Source organism: Sinocyclocheilus grahami, unplaced genomic scaffold (genome assembly GCF_001515645.1).
Source record: "Sinocyclocheilus grahami isolate Dianchi unplaced genomic scaffold, SAMN03320097.WGS_v1.1 scaffold1255.1, whole genome shotgun sequence".
Lineage (NCBI taxonomy): Eukaryota > Metazoa > Chordata > Actinopteri > Cypriniformes > Cyprinidae > Sinocyclocheilus > Sinocyclocheilus grahami.
The window spans coordinates 112,991-135,803 of NW_015506434.1; the positions used below are offsets into that span (position 1 = coordinate 112,991).

General features: G+C 37.3%; 1 protein-coding gene across 3 annotated transcripts in view; it reads right to left on the reverse strand.

The window, feature by feature from the left end:
* cert1b (ceramide transporter 1b) overlaps positions 1-22,813 on the reverse strand; it is a 46,126-nt gene that overhangs the window by 17,764 nt on the left and 5,549 nt on the right. For all 3 annotated transcript variants that reach the window (XM_016254503.1, XM_016254502.1, XM_016254501.1), the window contains exon 3: positions 6,372-6,488. In XM_016254503.1, the coding sequence (XP_016109989.1) occupies positions 6,372-6,488 (117 nt within the window). The remainder of the gene's footprint in view (positions 1-6,371; positions 6,489-22,813) is intronic.

The window sequence follows — 22,813 nt, forward strand, 5'->3', positions numbered from 1 at the left end:
ACATACACACTGTCTTTAGTGAGGAATTAAACATTGTCCAGCACTAGATGGCAACAGTGAGTTCATGTATGGTTGAGTGGGCAGAATCTGAGGTAACTATCAGATAGAACCAGAGAATCAGCATTCAGAAGCTGTGCCCGAAACCGCTCCCTATCCCCTTTTTGTAGTGAATGAGTTAATTCCCTACATTCGTTCACTACTTTTCACCCACAATCCTCTCTGATTTCGAATGTACAACTGGTGTACACTCGCTGAAGCACTATTTCCCATAATCCAATGCAAAAAAATATTATTAAGGCATTAACTCAGTTGACGCGCAGTGTATATAGGTCAGCATCCAAATTCGTTCACTTCATTTCGTTCACTCCTTTCAGATTCACATTCACTACAGCCAATCAAGCGCACTCTTACTGTGACTATGGCATTGATAACGCCTCCACTGACCAATCAGAAGTACAAAATAACGGCCGTGTCTTTTTTACACAATCAATAGCCTCAGCGGCTGGAGCACAGATGATAAACTTCAGGATAATAACATCCATTAATGCTGTATCACAGACCACACACACCAAATCAATAAACCTAATCGAGTGATTACAAAAGACAGCAGGAGAGAGAGAAAATGAGAAGGCATTGTCATCAGTGTCATGTTTAATTCAGCAGCAGTATCATTAAAATATATTGTGTGCAGTGTTATTTTAGTATCATTAATAGTTTTTAATATTTTGAGCAGTTGACTAGAACTAAAACTGAAGCTAAATCAATTTTAAAAAATTGTTACTTTAAATGATAACTGGAAAAAAACAAACTTATTTAGGCTAGTTGAGAACCACACACAAATTAAAGCATTACCTAAAAATAAAATAAAAACGTAACATATAAAGATAGAACTTGATTCAAAATATTAATAAAAATATAATAGTATCTCAATAATGCTAAAATAACACTGAATTTGAATTAGTTTTTATTTTTAATGTTTTCATTTTTATGTTAGTTAGGCCTAACATTTTAGTAATATTGTTGTGTTTTTGACATTTTTAATATTTATTAATATTTTTTCTTTTTCATTTCAGTTTGAACTATTTGACCACTTTAGCTAAAAATAAAAATTGCCAAAAATGTTTAAATATATTTTATTTTAATTTTCTTTTATTTCAGTTTTAGTTTGAGCTATTTTGGTACTTCAACTTAAATTAGGGCCTGAATTTCGTTTTGGAAAATGGGGGGGAATTCCCCTTGGCTCTTATAGGGTTTTTTTTTTTTGTTAGGGTATTTTTTTAGACAACTTTTTAAACTACAATCATCCAACCTAAATGTTTCATCACCCCAGTGTACTTGTGTTTTACTATTTATAATGTTGTTGATTCATATTTACATTGTGAGGAAGATACTTAAAAAGAACTGATTTCAAACTCTGAATTTAATTTATTTTAACTAAAAAAAGACAAGTAAATAGTCAGTAATAAAATAAGAATAAATAAATGACAAGCAATGGCACAAACAAATACAATAACAAGATACAAATAAAATGAACTGTGCTTTAAGTTTTTCAGGTAGGTATAACAGTAATATTCAGGGACAGAAATACTACAGAAACTGAACAATCTATTTAACTTTAAAATAACACTGGTTAGTATTCAATGTATAAATAAACATTAATGACAGACAGCAGCAGGTTTATTTAGGTTGCTGTCTCTTTAAGACCTCATGCACGGATCTAACTGTTACACACAAGTTTTGTTTCTCAACTGTTTACATTCACACTTAATAGCATATACCGACAATGTTTAGTATAAATCGACTGTTTATGTGAATTTAGTATGTATTTGGCCGTTTATCAGTGGGAATCAGTAAAATGATGTGCAATCCTGCGCCGAAACTCAAGCCCTGTTAAACTAAAGGAAAATGAAAAATGTTGCCTTGAAAACTACTTGAATTGTTTTATATATATTATTTTATTTCTAGTGACAGCAATGTTTTTCAAAGGTTTTAGTTTTAATTAGGATCATAACCCTAGTGAGGAGCGAGTGAGTGCTGATGTTTTGAAGCCATGGACAAAAAAAAGAGATTAAATGAGATGAAATCAAGCCCTTCTTTTAGATACAAAAGCGCACGTCGCAATTCCCGTAGCTTTACTGTGAGTGTGTGGTGTTGACAGTGAGCGTGGAAGGCTTAACACAATAAAGCTCTGATTAGATGGACAGATTACACACAATCTGCAACAACAGGCAGATCTGAACAACACCACCCATACGGGTCCGTGTCACATCCTCACGTAACTTAAGCCACAGATTTGTTATTAAAGGTGCAAACAGACTATGTTATGCTATGCATTATTTCTGCAGTCAGATTGCCACACCACAGGATTTTTAAAGAATCTGAGCAGTGATTCAGACCGAGAGGCCTGTTCCAAGAAGAGCCGTGTGTGTGTGTGTGTGTGTCACTATCAGAGAGGAGTCATCCTCGAGGGAAGAGAAGGATGAATGAGCAGGGAAATACATGTGTGTGTGCAAGAGCTTAACCCTCTCCTCCTTCCCTGGGCGGCAGAAATCAGAAGCACGTGTGGATCAGGGTGTGTCCATATGACATGAACACTTGTGCAAACTCAGCAGACAGACGCTGGAAGAGGCAGACAAACACACAAACACACTGGCTGGAATATATAGCTAAAATTAAAAAAAATTTAAGTTTTTATGAAATTTTAAAATTATTTATTTATAATCACTTATTATTTCATAAATGTTTTATTTTTAAATTAATAAAAATAAAATAAGTAATAATATAGGTTCACTTAATTCATTTTTAAATATTTTATTCATTACTTTTGTTTATTAAATATGATTAGTTATTTGTATATAATACATAAATATTCATTCGTTTAGAAATATTTTATTTGTAAATTAATGAAAATAAATTAAAGGAATGGTTGACTGTTTTTTTTATAGGCTTGATTGTGTTTATGGGGTGCAGTCTAAGATGTGCTAATGCTTTGTTTGTTAAAAAACGCATTATTTTTCACATAATTTACCTTTATTGCGCACCTCTTTTCCTGTTTTTATGAAGCTCCTCCCTCAGAAATACACGATGGGCTCTGATTGATTAGCTGGCCCAGTGTGTTGTGATTGGCTAAACCGCCACTAGCATGCATCTAAGCGTCCCGCCCCTCAACATAGCGGCATGTGCTTCGGTTGTATTGTAAATAATGACGTTGTCTATATTGCTTACCAATTTGAGCCCGATTGAGAAGCAGAGGATATTATTGAAGAGGATCGTGCAGAACCTGTGCAAGCACGGATTTGAATGGTAGGCCTAAGATTTTTGTCTGTTGTTGTCTCATACTTTTAGACACGCTGTTATTTGTAAATGCTACTGCTTCTGTTAGCTTTTAATATATGGTTTTATTCTGATTAAAGCTTTAATACAGTTCAGCAACCGCACGCGCTTCCATGTACAACGCTTCTCATAACTATAGTATGTGAAAATAAGTGTATTCACTGAGCTGATGATCTGAATGAGAGAGAGAGAGAGAGAGAGAGATGCAGAGCGTGTGCAGAGCAGGGCGAGGCCAGGAACAGGATGAGAACGCTGCTTTAGAACATTTATTTTGAATCTTGTGAATCCATTAGAATCGATTCATATATGAATTGATTTTTACATGCACCTCTAGTTTTCTCTTCCTCTTCTCTAAAGCAGCACAGCATGGCCTCGCCCCCTTCGCTGCGTGTTCCCGGAGGCGGGGTTTATGTAAAATTCTGGGTTCGTGACGTAACAGACCCAGAAAGTAACTCATTGTAGTCCCTACCAGTCGTTTTTGTAGGCATTAAACTGCCAGAATTTTAAAAGACGATTATCTCCGTTTTCATTGAACTTTCAGCTTCGCAACTTTGCAGATATTGTTTATGATCAAACAGCAACATTACACACTAACTAACATTAAAAAAGTGAAATCGCAATCAACCACCCCTTTAATAATATATATAAATTAATATAATTTTTTAAAATACAAATTTATTTATTAAACATTTATTTAATCTTATATAATTGTGTTAGTTTATAATTATTTTATTTTTTAATTAAATGACTAATATATATATATATATATACATATACACACACATACATACACACATACTAAGGATTTTTTATTTTAATATATAATTATTTTTGTTTATAATAAGCAGGGGTGCACACAAGTCTGGTTCTCATGAGAGCACCTGGAGATTTGGTTTGGTACTCACACGGCACATAATGGGACTCTTTAAATATAACTATTAAAATAAAATTATTATTAATTATTTAATTATTAATAGTGATAATAGTATTATTGCACTTATTTATTTTGTATTTTAATAAAATAAATAAAATAATCAGTGTGATAATACTATTATATTTAAAAATAAATTGAGTATAACATAAAAGTACAGTTATTTTATAGTACACTTAAAAATACAGCGCAAATATTACCTTTTTATAATGAATTTACATCATTTTTAAACCTAAAATCAGCAAGCTTTTATTTTGGTGGGTAGCCGGCAATTAAGTATATGCGCTGCCGGGTTTAGCACTGCTGAGTGAAGCGCTCAGTGATTGAATTGCCAGTTTTGCATGTTGCTCTGAAACCGGCAGTGCATGGTCTAGATTTATGCTTTCCGTTTGAGTGGAAATCTTATACAGTATTTACAGTTAGTCAATCTAAAACAGTGATGTATATAGTATAGTATAGAACCCTTCAATAAGACCTTTTGTCACTCAGTAGCCCATATCATGACACCTTTCTCACCGTTACCCCTCATCAGCCTTTGATTATTTTCGTTCTTCTTGAGTTTGATTTCCACCACAGCAGTTTTCTGTCCTCACCCCCACCCACTGCGCTGTCTGTACCTGCCCACATCCTTTCTCTCTGCAGTATTTTACTACAGCTATGCGAGTGGTGCGTTCACTCAGTTAGTACTGAACTGCTGTGCACGTGTGTTTCTACATGTCAACTGTAGGGATGTAACGATTCACTCAACTCACGATTCGATTCACGATTTTGATTTTACGATTCGATTCACGATTTTTTTTAAACAAAATTAGATTTAAGACAAATTATAAATTAAATGTGTCCTTTTATTATTGCTTGGACAATATGCTGCATGTTTCTTTGTGAAATTGAAATATAACACTATAATAATATACTAATATAGCACTTGTATATTATTGCTCTTTTGTTGGTTTTGATTGCTTCTATTGTCCTCATTTGTTAGTCGCTTTGGATAAAAGCATCTGCTAAATAACAAAATGTAAATAACAAAACTAAATTGAAATTTTAAAACAAGCACCAAATCAAATAAATAAGTAACACAAATAAAAGAAGTCTCTTCATATCAACAAACTAAGGCTTTGTCTGTGCTCTTTCCTTTTAAAATTAGAGGCAACCACTGCATTTTAATCATGATCCAAACAAAGATGCTGCATACATGCAACATGAGCAGTTTTTAATCTAAATTAGATTGTATAATTTCGAAATTTGAAAAAAAACAAGTTTCACTTCAGTTTTGTAAAACTATACATAAAACATATTTGCATACAACAGAAACAGCAGAAGAGCTGAATGAGAAACAGATTCACTCTCTGCCAGCAGGTGGCGCTTAAAGCGTTTCCTTGGTTTCCGCTGTAAACAAAGGCTGCACTTTAATAACTTTAATATTTTATATTATACAGAGGCAAGATGAAAAGAAAAAAATACCATCTAAACTTTTCTAAAGACAGTAAGTTCCCCTCAGACATACATTCATATAAACTCTTACCCCTAATTGAATCGCGATTTGTTTAGCATCTCAACCGATTTGAATCGTCACATATTCGAATCGATTTTCAACCGGCTCGCGGTTCATCGTTACATCCCTAGTCAACTGCTATATGAGGTTTTACGTATGATCACCATTCATTGTTTTTATTTGCGTTAACATAGGATTGTGTGTTTGTGACCGAACTGAATATTGAATATTCCTGTATATGTGTGTGTGTGTGTGTAATTCACTTCAGTGCTCTGCTGCTCAGATGATGTAAATAGACTGAATCACATTCATAATCTCACACACAGTCAGTCTTCTCATCTCAACACGTTATTATTTAATTTTGTGACTCAGCAAGCAGCCTGTGGATGGGTAACTAAACCACTCTTGAGTTTTTTATTTTAGTAACAGGGTAAACAAGAGAGCGATGTCTGAATGTTATGTCCCACTTCAGATTAATCTACCCAAATCACAGAAAAACAACAATAACAAAAAAACAGTCACTGGTTCTCAGTCAGAAAACAGACTTAATACTAATAGTCAATAGTCTGGCTGCATGAGAGAAGAGCATGCTGGGTAAAGACAGACACTCACCCTGTGCTGCTCGATGGAATCGATCCATTGGTTGCGATGTTCTGGGTCCTGAGCGCGTAGATACCACACGCTATCATTGACACTGATGTCCAACCGGCACTCGTCAAACTCATGAGGCTACAGAGACGGAGAGAGAACACTTATTAGACTGATCTGTTCATCAGACATCATTACTAATGATATTTGTACATTTGTAAACAAGGTGCTTTTGGGTGAGGGAGGGATCCAAGAATCTAATCTGTTGTTGATTAACCAGGATTATTTAATACTAGACAGAAAAACCACAACCAACAGAAAAGAGAGGGAGCCTTGATCCACAGATCCAGCTGGGAAATGTGATATATTTCCCTTTGGAAAAAAAACAAAAAACATTCAAAGCCTGACACTAATCACAATATGAAGAGCCATGACGGGTTTACACATGAGGACTGAAACGGGCTTAAATGAGACTGGAGACAAAGCTAGATGTGTTTAAAGGAAGGAGAATAATCACTCACATCTGAGCAAGGATGATTATAACTTATCACACCACAAAACACAACAACAAACAATCACAGAGTGCCAGAGGCCTCAAATAGTCTTTACATAGAAACAGCATCTTCCCACTACAAACCCAGAGCTCAAAGGAAACTGTGAGAAAACTAAGCGACTTGTTCACAGCGTGAGACTATTCATAACCCAGCAACGTTATGCTGCCTTATAAGAAGCACTTGTGGAGAAGGCAATCCCAGAATGCACTGCAACGAGCTCAGTCGGTCAGATCTGTTGTGCATTTACAATGACAGTGTTTGAAAAACTGCTGTTATGATGTTGAAAATGTCCATTTAGATTTAGGAGTGCTTATATTTGTGCATGGAACCGAGAATGGACTGACGCGGGAACATTCTACTGCCTGTATGGGAAAAGCATTGAGCAGGAATCTGGGAATGGAAAATCGAGACATGGTGGGCAATGCAGTGGACCCCGAGAGGGTCACAGCGGGTACTGAGAAAAGACACTAAAATAAACAAAGGGTTGTTACTATGGGACTGACTTAACCTGCGAGACACCATCAATCGCACGGCAATGTACACAAACATGCACATCACAACACTGACACACAGATGTTAAACAGGACTGGTATCTGTTGATTTGTGGGTTTCTATCTAAGGTAGGGCTGCATTGTGGGTAGAGCTAGGGATGGGTACCGAAACTCTGTATTTAATCGGTACTGGGGCTAAATTATGAAACACCAAAGTATCGATAAGCTCTGACGTTAACGGTTCTGCTATCGGTACTGGAGAAATTAATAAAACACACATACATTTATTATTGCTATATATACACATTATCTTGCAAATTCTATCTCACCAGAGTCTCCAGCTGTTTTTCAAACATCTGTCTGGTGCATTTTTGCTATTCACAATTCAGAAGCGAGATCTCGCTTCAGCGAAGGAGGAGGAGCTTCAGCAAACGCAACATGAAAGCCCTGTTTAATTATGATAAAAGAGAGAACTAAACATTGAAACATCTGCTTACACTTTATGCCGTGGCCGTTTTATTAAGCTAATTATATTTTTTTATTTCGATTTTTTGCTTCTAAGGATTATACAAAAGAAGACATGAGGTAAAGCTATTAAAAACTAGCTGCGTTTCGTATTGCGCAACTTCTTTCCCTTCACAGCGGTGCGCATTCGTTCCTCCCTAAAACCCAAACTTAACGTCAGAATCAGCTCAATCGGTGATTGTTGTAAAATGCCGTCTTTACTGTTGCTAAATTGCGGGACATGTTTGATAATAAAACGTTGAAAGCACAATCCGCACAAGAGATGCTGTTCCTCAGGCTGAAATGTGTGCCCGAAGTGTAAAACGAGAAAGGCATAACCTTACGAAAAGAGAAAACACGCAAAAATCACGGTTGCTGCGGTTCTTGCATTCCTCTGCGGTTTGCTCGTCAATAGCGTGGTATTGCGATATTGCGGTTATCGCGACAGCCCTAGCCAGTGGTTCTCAAGAGTTTTAATATTTTGGCCAGAAGCAATGGTTTAAATTTAAAACATCTTGATGGTGGATTTGTTTCTTACAAACATGCAGCTTTTCATTTCAAAAGACATTAACTGATGGACTGGAGTGGTGTGGATTACTTGTGGATTATTGTGATGTTTTTATCAGCTGTTTGGACTCTCATTCTGACGGCACCCATTCACTGCAGAGGATCCATTGCTGAGCAAGTAATGCAAGGCTTAATTTCTCATTTACATTTTGGATGGCCTGAGGGTAAAGAAATTGTAATTAAAATTTTTTGGGTAAACTATTCCTTTAATTAAAAAGACAATTAAATTATTAAATCACAATAATCTGTATGCCAATTACTTAAAAATCATGTTCATATTAGCCACGACCTGACATTTTGAGATCTACATTTAAAGAACAAATGTCCCAACGGAAACAGAGGTGTCAAAACAAAAACGACCATGAGGTTAACATGTCCAGGGTGTGAAATAAGCACAATGTGCTGAAGTCCACACTTGAATGTGATTAACCAGCAAATAATGATATCAGGAGCTGGTTAGAGATGGATGTTAACGCTCACAGATAATGGGTAAATTGCTGTTTACTGAGAAATTCAATCTCAGATCTGTGCTTTGGAAAATCAGAAACACAGGAAGGTGGGACTTCAGCTTGAACAAAGGAAACACAAGCCACACTGACCCACAGATTAGGACACAGGATGCAAAGGAAGAGAGCATGTCATATGACTAACTAACCCGCTGTTATTGACAGGTTAAAGTGTATCTATATGTGACTTTAATGTCCAGACAGAGTCCTGGTTAAAGCACATCTAGGAGGAAGGAAGTAGAAGACAGGAGAGATGAGCAGAGGGACTTTCAGATTTGACCCCAGGGTCACCTAACAGGAATTCATCAGCAGGAGGGCACAAGGGAGCAAACTTCCCGTTTCAAACAACAGGACATTCGTACACCTCTCTTTTTCTTCCATTTCAGATCTACACAGCCTCTGTTTTCACTTGTTCCACCCTTTTAAAAATATCACAAGATCATTCCCTCCCACATCCCTGTCTCTCCACGCTGCTCGCACCTCCTCCTCATTTCAGCATCGGTTTTCTTTACAGGACATTTCAGGGTTCACTGACTGTTTGATCCGTAATGGAGCCCGTATGACACCTTCATACACAGATTCACTCAAACACAATTTAATAAAAGCCCTCTGAAAGCCGAGGCGCTCAATGTCTCCAGCAGAATTGGGCTGATCGAACTTTCCAGCAGCTCTGCAGTGACTGCCTCAAGATTTAAAGGGACGAAGCACAACAAAACGTCTCCAGTCGATCTTCACCATCCATACTAATCTAATCCATATATGTGATGTTGTTAGAGATAGATGAAACAAAAATGTAAATGTTATAGACATTCAGTTTATAAATTATTAAAGGTTTCATTACATGTAATGTTAAAATTGTTATATATTTGATACAATGCCATTATGAAAAAAGTTTATGTTGGGGAAACCTCTTGTTGTCAAATAGATCATATTACTGAAAGTAAGAGTGCAATTAAAAGAGGACCACTGGCTAGGGCTGTCGCGATAACCGCAATATCGCAATACCACGCTATTGACGAGCAATTACCCCGGAAACCCCATAAACAAAGCAGCTGTGCTACTTTCTGAAACCTGTTTAAATGATTTAAACAGCCATTCAGATTTGTGTATCCGCTATGGTGTTCATTAGGGTTGTGCCAATAGACGATAGTATCGTGTATTGACGATAGCAGATGTCTTTGTCGATAGTCAAGACGATATTAGGCTCATTCTCCTATTAATGTATAAAACTATTATTATTATTATTATTATTAGGCGGCCTATTATTATTGGGCTATTATTATCAAATTTCCCTGCTTTTTCACCTCAGCGCCGCACTTCACACACACGCGCACATGAGGATTAGGCTACGCCTCCTCATTTCTAAATGTTTTAAAAACAGACTCCAAAACTAAGTCCACATCAAAATTGAACTGCAGGGTGATAAACCTTTATTTACAAATTATGTCAAGAGTGCTAAAAGAGACCTCTTTTCGAGACATCTTTTCTTGAACAGCTATGAATGAACACGACGAAACTGCATCGTCACCAGCATTTAGCTTTCTTTACAGCACATTAACAAAAAACATTGATGCTTATTCTTCATCATCGTTATTATAAAAAATATGCAGTTAATAAGTTATCAGTCTAAAACAGGGCTCATCATGGGGCGCGCGGTCCAGAACGATGTATGACTGATGTATCCATTTAATTGAGCTTTACTCCAAAAATATGAACTTACCTGAAAATACTTTTATCTTTAACTATTTAGTGTTAAACTGTTGGTCTTTAAAATAAATCTACTTTTGATTTTCACCTTGACTGATAACTTCCGCGCCGATGCGGCAAACCTGTAACAGGACGCGCGGTCCTAATAGCAATGTATGACTGCTGAATCCGAATATATGAACTAGCTGTTATAAATATTTTTATATTAAACATGTTCATTTTTCAGTATGTTTGAAAGTATATTATTTCGGTTATTGGTGCTTCCAGGCTCTCTCTCTCTCACGCATGCGCGGTTTAAAATCACCAAATAGTCATGAAATGGCCCATGACAAGTACAGAGAGTCTCTCTCTTGCCCCCACGCACGATAATATCGTGTATCTGCGATCTCACAGGCTTGCGATATGACGATATGAAAAATGACCATATCACCCAACATTTGTGTTCATCACAGCGCCAAATACTTAAATATATTAGGGATGCACCGATATGAAAATATTGGCCGATACCGATAACCGGACTTAATAGGTGATTTATCTTCAAACTTTTTTTACATTTTAATCTGGACTACAACATGCCCTAGATATTGTATGAAAATGTTTTGATTCTTTATAGAGAATGTGAAGCTGACGTCACGCCGTGTTGAGTTCGGTGTTCTTTTCCAAGAAAGCATGTGAAACATGTAAGGGATAATCAATGGTTTGCCGTGTATTAAAGGATTTTAAATGCACTTCTCGTCGGGTGGTTCTTTGCCTCCACGTTGTGCATTTAAAATCCTTTAATGCATGGCAAGCCATTGATTATCTGGCTTATTCCATGGTCATTTGCTGTTTATGATGTTAGCAGCACAATATTTAATATAAATAGATCATTATGTTTTAAATATGGTTCATTTTCTTACAAAAAATGCATCGATTCGCTACTGGAGGCCTTTGTTCACCCCCCGGAGCCGTGTGAGGCACTTTTTATTATGATGGATGCGCTTTATTTCACTTCTTTTGGACTGATTAACTGCAACACCCACTGACTGCCATTAAACAGCTTGGAAGATCAAAGACAATTTTTAAATTAGCTACGACTGGATTCGTCTGAAAGAAGAAAGTCACACCTAGGATGACTTGAGGGTGAGTAATTCATGGGCTAATTTTCATTTTTAGGTGAACTAATCCTTTAAGGCCCCATTAGTTAACATTAGTTAATTTATTAGTAAAACAAACTGCCAATGAAAAATTCTTCTAAACATTCATTAATCTTAATTTCAATATTTAATAACACATTGTTAAAAGTTGCTACTGTGTTATTTAATGAACTCGAGCTAACATGAACTAACAGTTGTATTTTTTAACAAAGTATAATAACTTCTGTAGCAAATGTAGCTACTGCTCTTTGTTAATGTTAGTGCATTAAAAAGATAGTTCACCCAAAAATTAAAATGTGATGTTTATCTGCTTACCCCCAGGTCATCCAAGATGTAGGTGACTTTGTTTCTTCAGTAGAACACAAACAATTTTTTTTTAACTCAAACCGTCACAGTCGGCACCGTAAAGCAAGAAGAAGACGCGTCGGCTGGTGAGAACGCGCTCAGGACAGTTCGAACATTGCGGTGAATCAGAGGTAAAAAACTATATAAATACTGTCCAGTTTCTTGCACAGACCGATCGTCTTTACACATCAATGTATAGTCACGAGCCGCAGGATTCAATTTGGTTTTGTTTGTGTGTTTTTTTGACTCTCAAAGCCGTGATTCTCATTCACTTCCATTATAAGACTGACAGACTGCAACGATTTGAGTTAAAAATCTTCGTTTGTGTTCTACTGAAGAAACAAAGTCACCTACATCTTGGATGCCCTGGGGGTAAGCAGATTAACATCAAATTTTCATTTTTGGGTGAACTATACCTTTAATTAAGATTAACTAATGAGATCTTATTGTAAGATGTTACCTATTGGTCTTTATAATTCTTTTGCACTTTAATCTGTCTGAAATTATTTACTTTATATATTTTTTGTGTATTGCTTTATTGTATTTAAATGTTCAGTTTCTTTTTGTTATAAGAAAAAAGCTATTAAACCGGTTATACTTTATTATGACAACACTTTTTTGCAACTAAATTTCAATATTGTGATAATACCATATACCGTGATAAAAGCATCAGCAATTAATCGCAACATGAAAATTTGATAGTCACATGCCTATGGCACAGTCATGATTTCAGATAACAACTCGAGCCAGAGTTTACCATGTGACAGAAGGTGAGAACATGCACACAATGGCTGTGAGAATGAGAACAAGCCGCTTGATAGCACTCCTCTGAGGTTTAGCAAAGCACACTAATCGAAAATGCAAATGCAAACACATACACACAAAGTCATTGACATTTTAAAATGCACTTGACTCCCTTTCTCTACTTTAGCAGCTGTAACTACAAACACAGTTGCCTTTATCAAATATTATTTTTAGGTGAACTAATCCTTTAAGGCCCCATTAGTTAACATTAGTTAATTTATTAGTAAAACAAACTGCCAATGAAAAATTCTTCTAAACATTCATTAATCTTAATTTCAATATTTAATAACACATTGTTAAAAGTTGCTACTGTGTTATTTAATGAACTCGAGCTAACATGAACTAACAGTTGTATTTTTTAACAAAGTATAATAACTTCTGTAGCAAATGTAGCTACTGCTCTTTGTTAATGTTAGTGCATTAAAAAGATAGTTCACCCAAAAATTAAAATGTGATGTTTATCTGCTTACCCCCAGGTCATCCAAGATGTAGGTGACTTTGTTTCTTCAGTAGAACACAAACAATTTTTTTTTAACTCAAACCGTCACAGTCGGCACCGTAAAGCAAGAAGAAGACGCGTCGGCTGGTGAGAACGCGCTCAGGACAGTTCGAACATTGCGGTGAATCAGAGGTAAAAAACTATATAAATACTGTCCAGTTTCTTGCACAGACCGATCGTCTTTACACATCAATGTATAGTCACGAGCCGCAGGATTCAATTTGGTTTTGTTTGTGTGTTTTTTTGACTCTCAAAGCCGTGATTCTCATTCACTTCCATTATAAGACTGACAGACTGCAACGATTTGAGTTAAAAATCTTCGTTTGTGTTCTACTGAAGAAACAAAGTCACCTACATCTTGGATGCCCTGGGGGTAAGCAGATTAACATCAAATTTTCATTTTTGGGTGAACTATACCTTTAATTAAGATTAACTAATGAGATCTTATTGTAAGATGTTACCTATTGGTCTTTATAATTCTTTTGCACTTTAATCTGTCTGAAATTATTTACTTTATATATTTTTTGTGTATTGCTTTATTGTATTTAAATGTTCAGTTTCTTTTTGTTATAAGAAAAAAGCTATTAAACCGGTTATACTTTATTATGACAACACTTTTTTGCAACTAAATTTCAATATTGTGATAATACCATATACCGTGATAAAAGCATCAGCAATTAATCGCAACATGAAAATTTGATAGTCACATGCCTATGGCACAGTCATGATTTCAGATAACAACTCGAGCCAGAGTTTACCATGTGACAGAAGGTGAGAACATGCACACAATGGCTGTGAGAATGAGAACAAGCCGCTTGATAGCACTCCTCTGAGGTTTAGCAAAGCACACTAATCGAAAATGCAAATGCAAACACATACACACAAAGTCATTGACATTTTAAAATGCACTTGACTCCCTTTCTCTACTTTAGCAGCTGTAACTACAAACACAGTTGCCTTTATCAAATATTCAGCAGCCCAATACAAGTGTGTGTGTGTGTGTGTGTGTGTGTGTGTGTGTGTACACATATGTGGTGAAAGCGATGGGCATTGCTGTTAAGTGATATTTATAAACTTTAAGAATTAGCCTACTTTATAAAAACAGGCAGGTGTGCAAAAAAGTACAGATTTAGCACATCTTAGAAACAATGCATGCATGGATAGTTTTAGAAACGATTCAGAATTCTGAAACAGTTTTGAAGACATCAAAACACTTTTTGCTGTGTCATTTCTGAATTTCGGTTTGCACTGAAAGCTTGACCTCAGTTTGATGAAAAAGTAATGCATGCCTTCCTGCAGCAATGGTCTGCGATAACAAAAAGCTGCTATTTTATTTCACCAGAGAGCAGCTTCATTTAATGTCTGAAAGGCTTTTACACAATGTTTATTGAACCCTGGTTACTGGACCTGGAGGGGGAGGCGGGGGCTTTCCGTGTTCCCCTCGGTAGAAATCGTGATCACGTTCCCCTTGGTAGAAATCGCGGTTCCCCCTCGGGGAGTCCCCCCTTCATCGTCAGGCCCTTAGAATCGTCCTAACCTTCCCCCCCTTACGGCACCCCTGGCTACCGACATAAAAGATGCACCTCCATAAAAACAAACTCTGCTCTTCATTTCTCTCTCTCATTGTCGCTGTAAACAGTAAACAGCTGATGACGAAACTACCGTTCTCATTGGGTGAGACATCTATGTGTAAATGATTTACAATAAAAAGGTGTCATGTAAATATTGGGAAGACGATAGAATCATTTTCCCGTTTTGTGGTGCCAGAACAGTTCAGCACACGAGCATAAGGCTACATGCGGATCAAGTCGTTTGTGTTTACAGAAGACTGACGGGTGGGTAACTCATCTGGTAGCAGTTTTGATCAGGTTTTCTTGTGGTTTAGGTTTGGATAGATGAAACCGGTTCTGGACTGAGAGCAATCGGAGCGATATTCAGCCCGAACCCACATGAATGATCTCAAAAAAACCCACAGGAGACTACACACAGGACCAGGGTTTGGACACCAATGAAAGCACACACATTCTCAACAGGAAGACCTAAATTTGATCCATTTTATCTCTAATGAAACCAGCAAAAAGAAAGAAAAACTGTGGTGTGTGTGTGTGTACACATATGTGGTGAAAGCGATGGGCATTGCTGTTAAGTGATATTTATAAACTTTAAGAATTAGCCTACTTTATAAAAACAGGCAGGTGTGCAAAAAAGTACAGATTTAGCACATCTTAGAAACAATGCATGCATGGATAGTTTTAGAAACGATTCAGAATTCTGAAACAGTTTTGAAGACATCAAAACACTTTTTGCTGTGTCATTTCTGAATTTCGGTTTGCACTGAAAGCTTGACCTCAGTTTGATGAAAAAGTAATGCATGCCTTCCTGCAGCAATGGTCTGCGATAACAAAAAGCTGCTATTTTATTTCACCAGAGAGCAGCTTCATTTAATGTCTGAAAGGCTTTTACACAATGTTTATTGAACCCTGGTTACTGGACCTGGAGGGGGAGGCGGGGGCTTTCCGTGTTCCCCTCGGTAGAAATCGTGATCACGTTCCCCTTGGTAGAAATCGCGGTTCCCCCTCGGGGAGTCCCCCCTTCATCGTCAGGCCCTTAGAATCGTCCTAACCTTCCCCCCCTTACGGCACCCCTGGCTACCGACATAAAAGATGCACCTCCATAAAAACAAACTCTGCTCTTCATTTCTCTCTCTCATTGTCGCTGTAAACAGTAAACAGCTGATGACGAAACTACCGTTCTCATTGGGTGAGACATCTATGTGTAAATGATTTACAATAAAAAGGTGTCATGTAAATATTGGGAAGACGATAGAATCATTTTCCCGTTTTGTGGTGCCAGAACAGTTCAGCACACGAGCATAAGGCTACATGCGGATCAAGTCGTTTGTGTTTACAGAAGACTGACGGGTGGGTAACTCATCTGGTAGCAGTTTTGATCAGGTTTTCTTGTGGTTTAGGTTTGGATAGATGAAACCGGTTCTGGACTGAGAGCAATCGGAGCGATATTCAGCCCGAACCCACATGAATGATCTCAAAAAAACCCACAGGAGACTACACACAGGACCAGGGTTTGGACACCAATGAAAGCACACACATTCTCAACAGGAAGACCTAAATTTGATCCATTTTATCTCTAATGAAACCAGCAAAAAGAAAGAAAAACTGTGGGGTCAAAAAAAATAGAGTAACTTGACATACACGGTTTCCACTTTCAAATCGCCTTTACAGTTTCTGCTTTTCCTCCCATGTCTCTTCATCTTAATTTCTCTTTTACTTCTCTCCACTCATCCAACTTCCTTTAAGGGCTCAACATTAAGGATTTTTTTGCTTGTTTTACTTGCTCTATCAATATTGTCACTGACCTCTCTACAAAAAAATGTATCAATTTTATTTTTGGGCGACAAATATTTAAGTCTAGAAATAAAAGCACAAGAACATGATCAACAAATGATAAGAATGGTGCACTGGCCTTTCCTACTGCATTTATCTGTAAACTCAGCTCTATTAAGAACTTTGCTTGTCCTGACATGAGCCAAACGCTGTACTTTAGATCCCACGGTGGCATTTGCAATGACCCGCCCTGCACCAGAACAACCTGTACCTAGGGTTGGGTACCGAAACCCGGTGCGTACCTATGTAACCGGTACATACTAGAACCAAATCAGAATGCAGATTTCGGTGCCGCTTAAATGCCTAAGCGATCAATTTAAATATTTGTCCTGGTTCTCTGAAATGGACGTAAGAAGCATGAGCGTCGCTAGGCCATTTTTTATCGGGGCTAAGCGATTAGCTCCATAAACTGTACACAAATTTGCGATCGCCTCAATGTCAGTCCCTTTTAAATTTCATATGAAAACGGCGACAGACTTCGTCTCCTCCCCATCTTTCAGCGCGCTCTTCAATCCGCAGACCGCGGCGGCGCAGTGTGAGCGGACTCAAACAGAAACAGAGGACACAAGGTGTGTGTTTATCGATAGATTTTTATAATAGCTGTATCTGTGCAGTTCTTTGTTATACAGTTTACAAAAGGTCACGAGGGAGTAGTATACCTATGTAACCGGTACATACTAGAACCAAATCAGAATGCAGATTTCGGTGCCGCTTAAATGCCTAAGCGATCAATTGAAATATTTGTCCTGGTTCTCTGAAATGGACGTAAGAAGCATGAGCGTCGCTAGGCCATTTTTTATCGGGGCTAAGCGATTAGCTCCATAAACTGTACACAAATTTGCGATCGCCTCAATGTCAGTCCCTTTTAAATTTCATATGAAAACGGCGACAGACTTCGTCTCCTCCCCATCTTTCAGCGCGCTCTTCAATCCGCAGACCGCGGCGGCGCAGTGTGAGCGGACTCAAACAGAAACAGAGGACACAAGGTGTGTGTTTATCGATAGATTTTTATAATAGCTGTATCTGTGCAGTTCTTTGTTATACAGTTTACAAAAGGTCACGAGGGAGTAGTGTTGTCACGGTACCAAACTTTCAGTATTCGGTACCAATACCAGTGAAAATCCATGGTTCTAGGTACCAAAGCAAAACACAAAAACATGCTAATTAAAAAATTTGACAAAAAAATGCCCAGAACTGCTTTTCTGACTGAGATGACACAAACAATGTTAGCCATTTGTACATTCTCTAACATGCATATTTTAGATTCACAATTAATTTAAAAGCCTCTGGTGTGTAAAAATAGTAAATATCATCATGTCCTCCTGTTTTCTTTACCCTAATAAAAGTTATAGGAGCATTAAATAGTTAATAAAGAAACTTAATTCTAATGCTCATTATATTAGCGTTAGCTGTGCTTTTGCTAACGATTAATTACTCTAATAACAGCGTTCATTTCAATCCAACATTCAAATTAAAATATTGAATAATATTCATAACAGAAGCGGCGTTTCCACAGACTTGCAGTCTATTTGTGGCAGCTCACAAACGCTGCTCAGGTATTACAGGCAAGATTAAATGAAAATGACAACCATAATTTTCTGAAGACAGTCAGTTTCCTTCAGAAATACAGTGATATAAAAACACCCGCACCGGGTTTCAACTTTGACACGTGCAGTGCTCATGTTTATTTAACGAAGTCAAAGCCTTTTGGAAAATCTATTTGTGGCGGTCAGTTTTGATATTGTGGCGGGCAGTCACAAATAAATCAAATGTATGGGAAACACTGATCTAAATATTAAAAATTAAAATGAAACGTACCTGCTTGAACTCTTTCATTTGATCTGGGTGTCTATAAAGTGTTTTGTTAGTTTGGTGTTTCCTCCTTTTGATGTCGCCATGTCTCAGTGCTTTTATGAAGAGAGCACATCTGCGCACCTTTCGGATAGCGCATCAAAAACCGGGGTTGACCGGGTTCTCGGTACCACCGGTACTTAAAAAAACCTGGTACCATAACGTTTTCATTTTTTTAGTACCGACTTGGTACCGAAGTACCGGGTCTTTTGACAACACTACGAGGGAGCAATAATTTTCACATCTACTGTAAAGTTTTCGCTGTTCACACCTCATCACACCACAGCTGTTTCCTCCAGCGAAAATCTAGCCCTTAAATATGAACGCATACTTTATAAAACGATCATGTTGCTATTTTCATTTGAAAATTTTATATTTAATATAAAACATATTACAGTGCATGTGGCATACCATACAGTAATTCACAGAACTGATTAAAGACATTGACAGACAGCACTCAGTCAATTCACTCATTTTAAACTAAATATCAGAGTGATTGACAGAGATACAGTAGAAACATTGTGTGGTTTTGTATTAAATATTATTTTGTATTAAATAATGACCCAGATCGTGAAATACATTAATTCGCCTTAGAGTAAGGGAAGCACAACTCGGGAAATGAGAGCATCCGAGGAGCATGTGAATGCTACGTATATTTATTTTAAATATTTTTAATGTTCTTTAATGTTATCCATGGGTTTTTTTTTGTGGCTTTTTTTTTTTTTTTAAGTATCGGTTCAGGCACCGGTACCGTTTTAAAAGTATCAATTTGGCACCGGTATCGTAAAAAACCCAATCAATACCCAACCCTACCTGTACCTATGCATACCTGTCCTTCCCCATATCCCTGATACACGAGACACTGAGAGAGCTACACTTTGCTCTTGTCAGATCATGACATAGTCCAGGGCCAGCGTAGCTCCAAGAAAAATTGCATGTTTACAGGCCACACTTTGGGAGAGCTTAGCAAGAGAGCAAGGGGGTGAGAGAAAATCCAGCTCACGTGAGGGTAAAACTTGGCAGACGAAAGCACATAGTTCAAGTTCAATGCACTGTGAGCACTGAAAGCTGTGTGATGTTGTCGCTGTATTGATGTGTTTTTTTTTTTGGCTGAATACAGCCATTGATAACAGATCCAACTCAAAACACTATGAATTGAAACACAGAAAATAACCTAAACTACCTGCTAACACAACTGTAGGGTGATGTCCAGGGCATGACTTTGAGTGGTTTTTACCATGTAAATTACAGGCATAAAAACTTTGGGGGGAAAAAAACTCAAGTAGTGCCTTTTCCCATTTTTTAACCATCACCACTGGCATATAATGCAACAAAGACTACTAAAGTAGACAGATTTTTCTAATAGACCTACCAATCTCTGTGTAAAACAAAAATAATGATGCTGCTATTTTCTAAAGTCATTTTCACCCCCCTGTAGTTTGGCTCCAAATCTCAGGTGAAAATTGTCATTTTGACATCTGTCTTTCTTCAGAAAAAAATATTAACAAAATCAAAAATTTAAGCTGGGGAAGACTCTGAAATTTGATTGATTTAACATGGAACATCCTTACAGCATAAACTGTGCAGGACAAGTTGCACGCTAAATTGAACAAATTAGCATATGCTTAGGGTTGGGTATTGTTTGGGGTTCTCTCGATACCGGTGCCAAATTGATACTTTTAAAATGGTTCCGGTGCCAAAACGGTGCCTGAACCGATACTTATTAAAAAATAAATAAAAATTCCCCAAAAAATAGATGTCAAACACATGATGTCGGTTTCATTCATACTGGACGCCAGAAGGTGCCCTCGGACAGAAAATCCAAATATCCAGTCACAGAAGCAGCGGAACTCGTGACCCTCCAAGAAATCCCTTATAAGGACAAAGGCATCGCTATTATAGCTGTAACTATATACAGAGCAAACAGAACATATAAATGTTTTGAATGATAAAACAAAGACAATAAACACTCGACTGCGACAATATAGTTTATCTGTGTTATTCAAGCCATCTCTGGTATTTTCATAACAATTAAGTATATTTATAATCCATTGCTAATTGATGTATTCTTTTAAAGTAGCGTATGGAACATATTTTCTGCCTCATTCTGTGACAAGAAGCCATATCAGATCACAAAAGGAAGCATTTGACTGGTGTTGTGGAGTAAATAGTAGGGATGCACGATATATCGGCCACCATATCGGTATCGGCCCATATCGGCTCATTGACAGACAGCACTCAGTCAATTCACTCATTTTAAACTAAATATCAGAGTGATTGACAGAGATACAGTAGAAACATTGTGTGGTTTTGTATTAAATATTATTTTGTATTAAATAATGACCCAGATCGTGAAATACATTAATTCGCCTTAGAGTAAGGGAAGCACAACTCGGGAAATGAGAGCATCCGAGGAGCATGTGAATGCTACGTATATTTATTTTAAATATTTTTAATGTTCTTTAATGTTATCCATGGGTTTTTTTTTGTGGCTCTTTTTTTTTTTTTAAGTATCGGTTCAGGCACCGGTACCGTTTTAAAAGTATCAATTTGGCACCGGTATCGTAAAAAACCCAATCAATACCCAACCCTACCTGTACCTATGCATACCTGTCCTTCCCCATATCCCTGATACACGAGACACTGAGAGAGCTACACTTTGCTCTTGTCAGATCATGACATAGTCCAGGGCCAGCGTAGCTCCAAGAAAAATTGCATGTTTACAGGCCACACTTTGGGAGAGCTTAGCAAGAGAGCAAGGGGGTGAGAGAAAATCCAGCTCACGTGAGGGTAAAACTTGGCAGACGAAAGCACATAGTTCAAGTTCAATGCACTGTGAGCACTGAAAGCTGTGTGATGTTGTCGCTGTATTGATGTGTTTTTTTTTTTGGCTGAATACAGCCATTGATAACAGATCCAACTCAAAACACTATGAATTGAAACACAGAAAATAACCTAAACTACCTGCTAACACAACTGTAGGGTGATGTCCAGGGCATGACTTTGAGTGGTTTTTACCATGTAAATTACAGGCATAAAAACTTTGGGGGGAAAAAAACTCAAGTAGTGCCTTTTCCCATTTTTTAACCATCACCACTGGCATATAATGCAACAAAGACTACTAAAGTAGACAGATTTTTCTAATAGACCTACCAATCTCTGTGTAAAACAAAAATAATGATGCTGCTATTTTCTAAAGTCATTTTCACCCCCCTGTAGTTTGGCTCCAAATCTCAGGTGAAAATTGTCATTTTGACATCTGTCTTTCTTCAGAAAAAAATATTAACAAAATCAAAAATTTAAGCTGGGGAAGACTCTATTCACGTGCATTTCTCAGTCGGGAAATTATTTTTCCCGTGCGGTGCCGGTGATGATGAGGACCAGAGGACAAATATTTCAATCGATCGCTCAGGCATGGCACCGAAACGAGGCACCGAAATCTGCGTTCTGACTCGGTTCTAGTACATACCGGTTACATAGGTACCGGTGCCATATTGGTACCGGGTTTTGGTACCCAACCCTATATATGCTTAGGGCAAAAATGCCCCCAAATTCAAGATTAGGATGCAAAAAAAATCCTACACAGCTAAATCCATTTTGGCTGTCGTGATTAATGTGAAATGTGAAAATGAATGAAAATGAAAGTGTTGATTCCAGCATTGCATTTAGATCTGCTCAGGTTGCATCAGATTTTTATGTGTTTTTGTAGTGTTGAGCATTATAACCAATCGCATTCTGATTGACTGAAGTAATCGGTTAATTTAAGTATTTGACCAAAAGACAACACGGATACATTTAATAATGTCATTTTAAAAACTGAAATGTTAAAATGGTTGTAAAAATGTTGTCCCTTCATGGAGTTAAGTTAATTTCTGGTTACAAGTTTGTTCGAATCACTAACCTTAACTATGAGCAATAGGAAAAGTATTGCTTGAGTTTTCATGTGAAATCAGGCAATGGTAAAACAGCACTATGGATTCGTTAGGTGTTGCTGTCAGACCGATTAAATCTGTGAAATTGTTTTTGTCATCACACTGATTGATCTTTCACAATCCGTCTCCATCTCCTGAGGTCTGACATTCACAAATCTAATCAAGT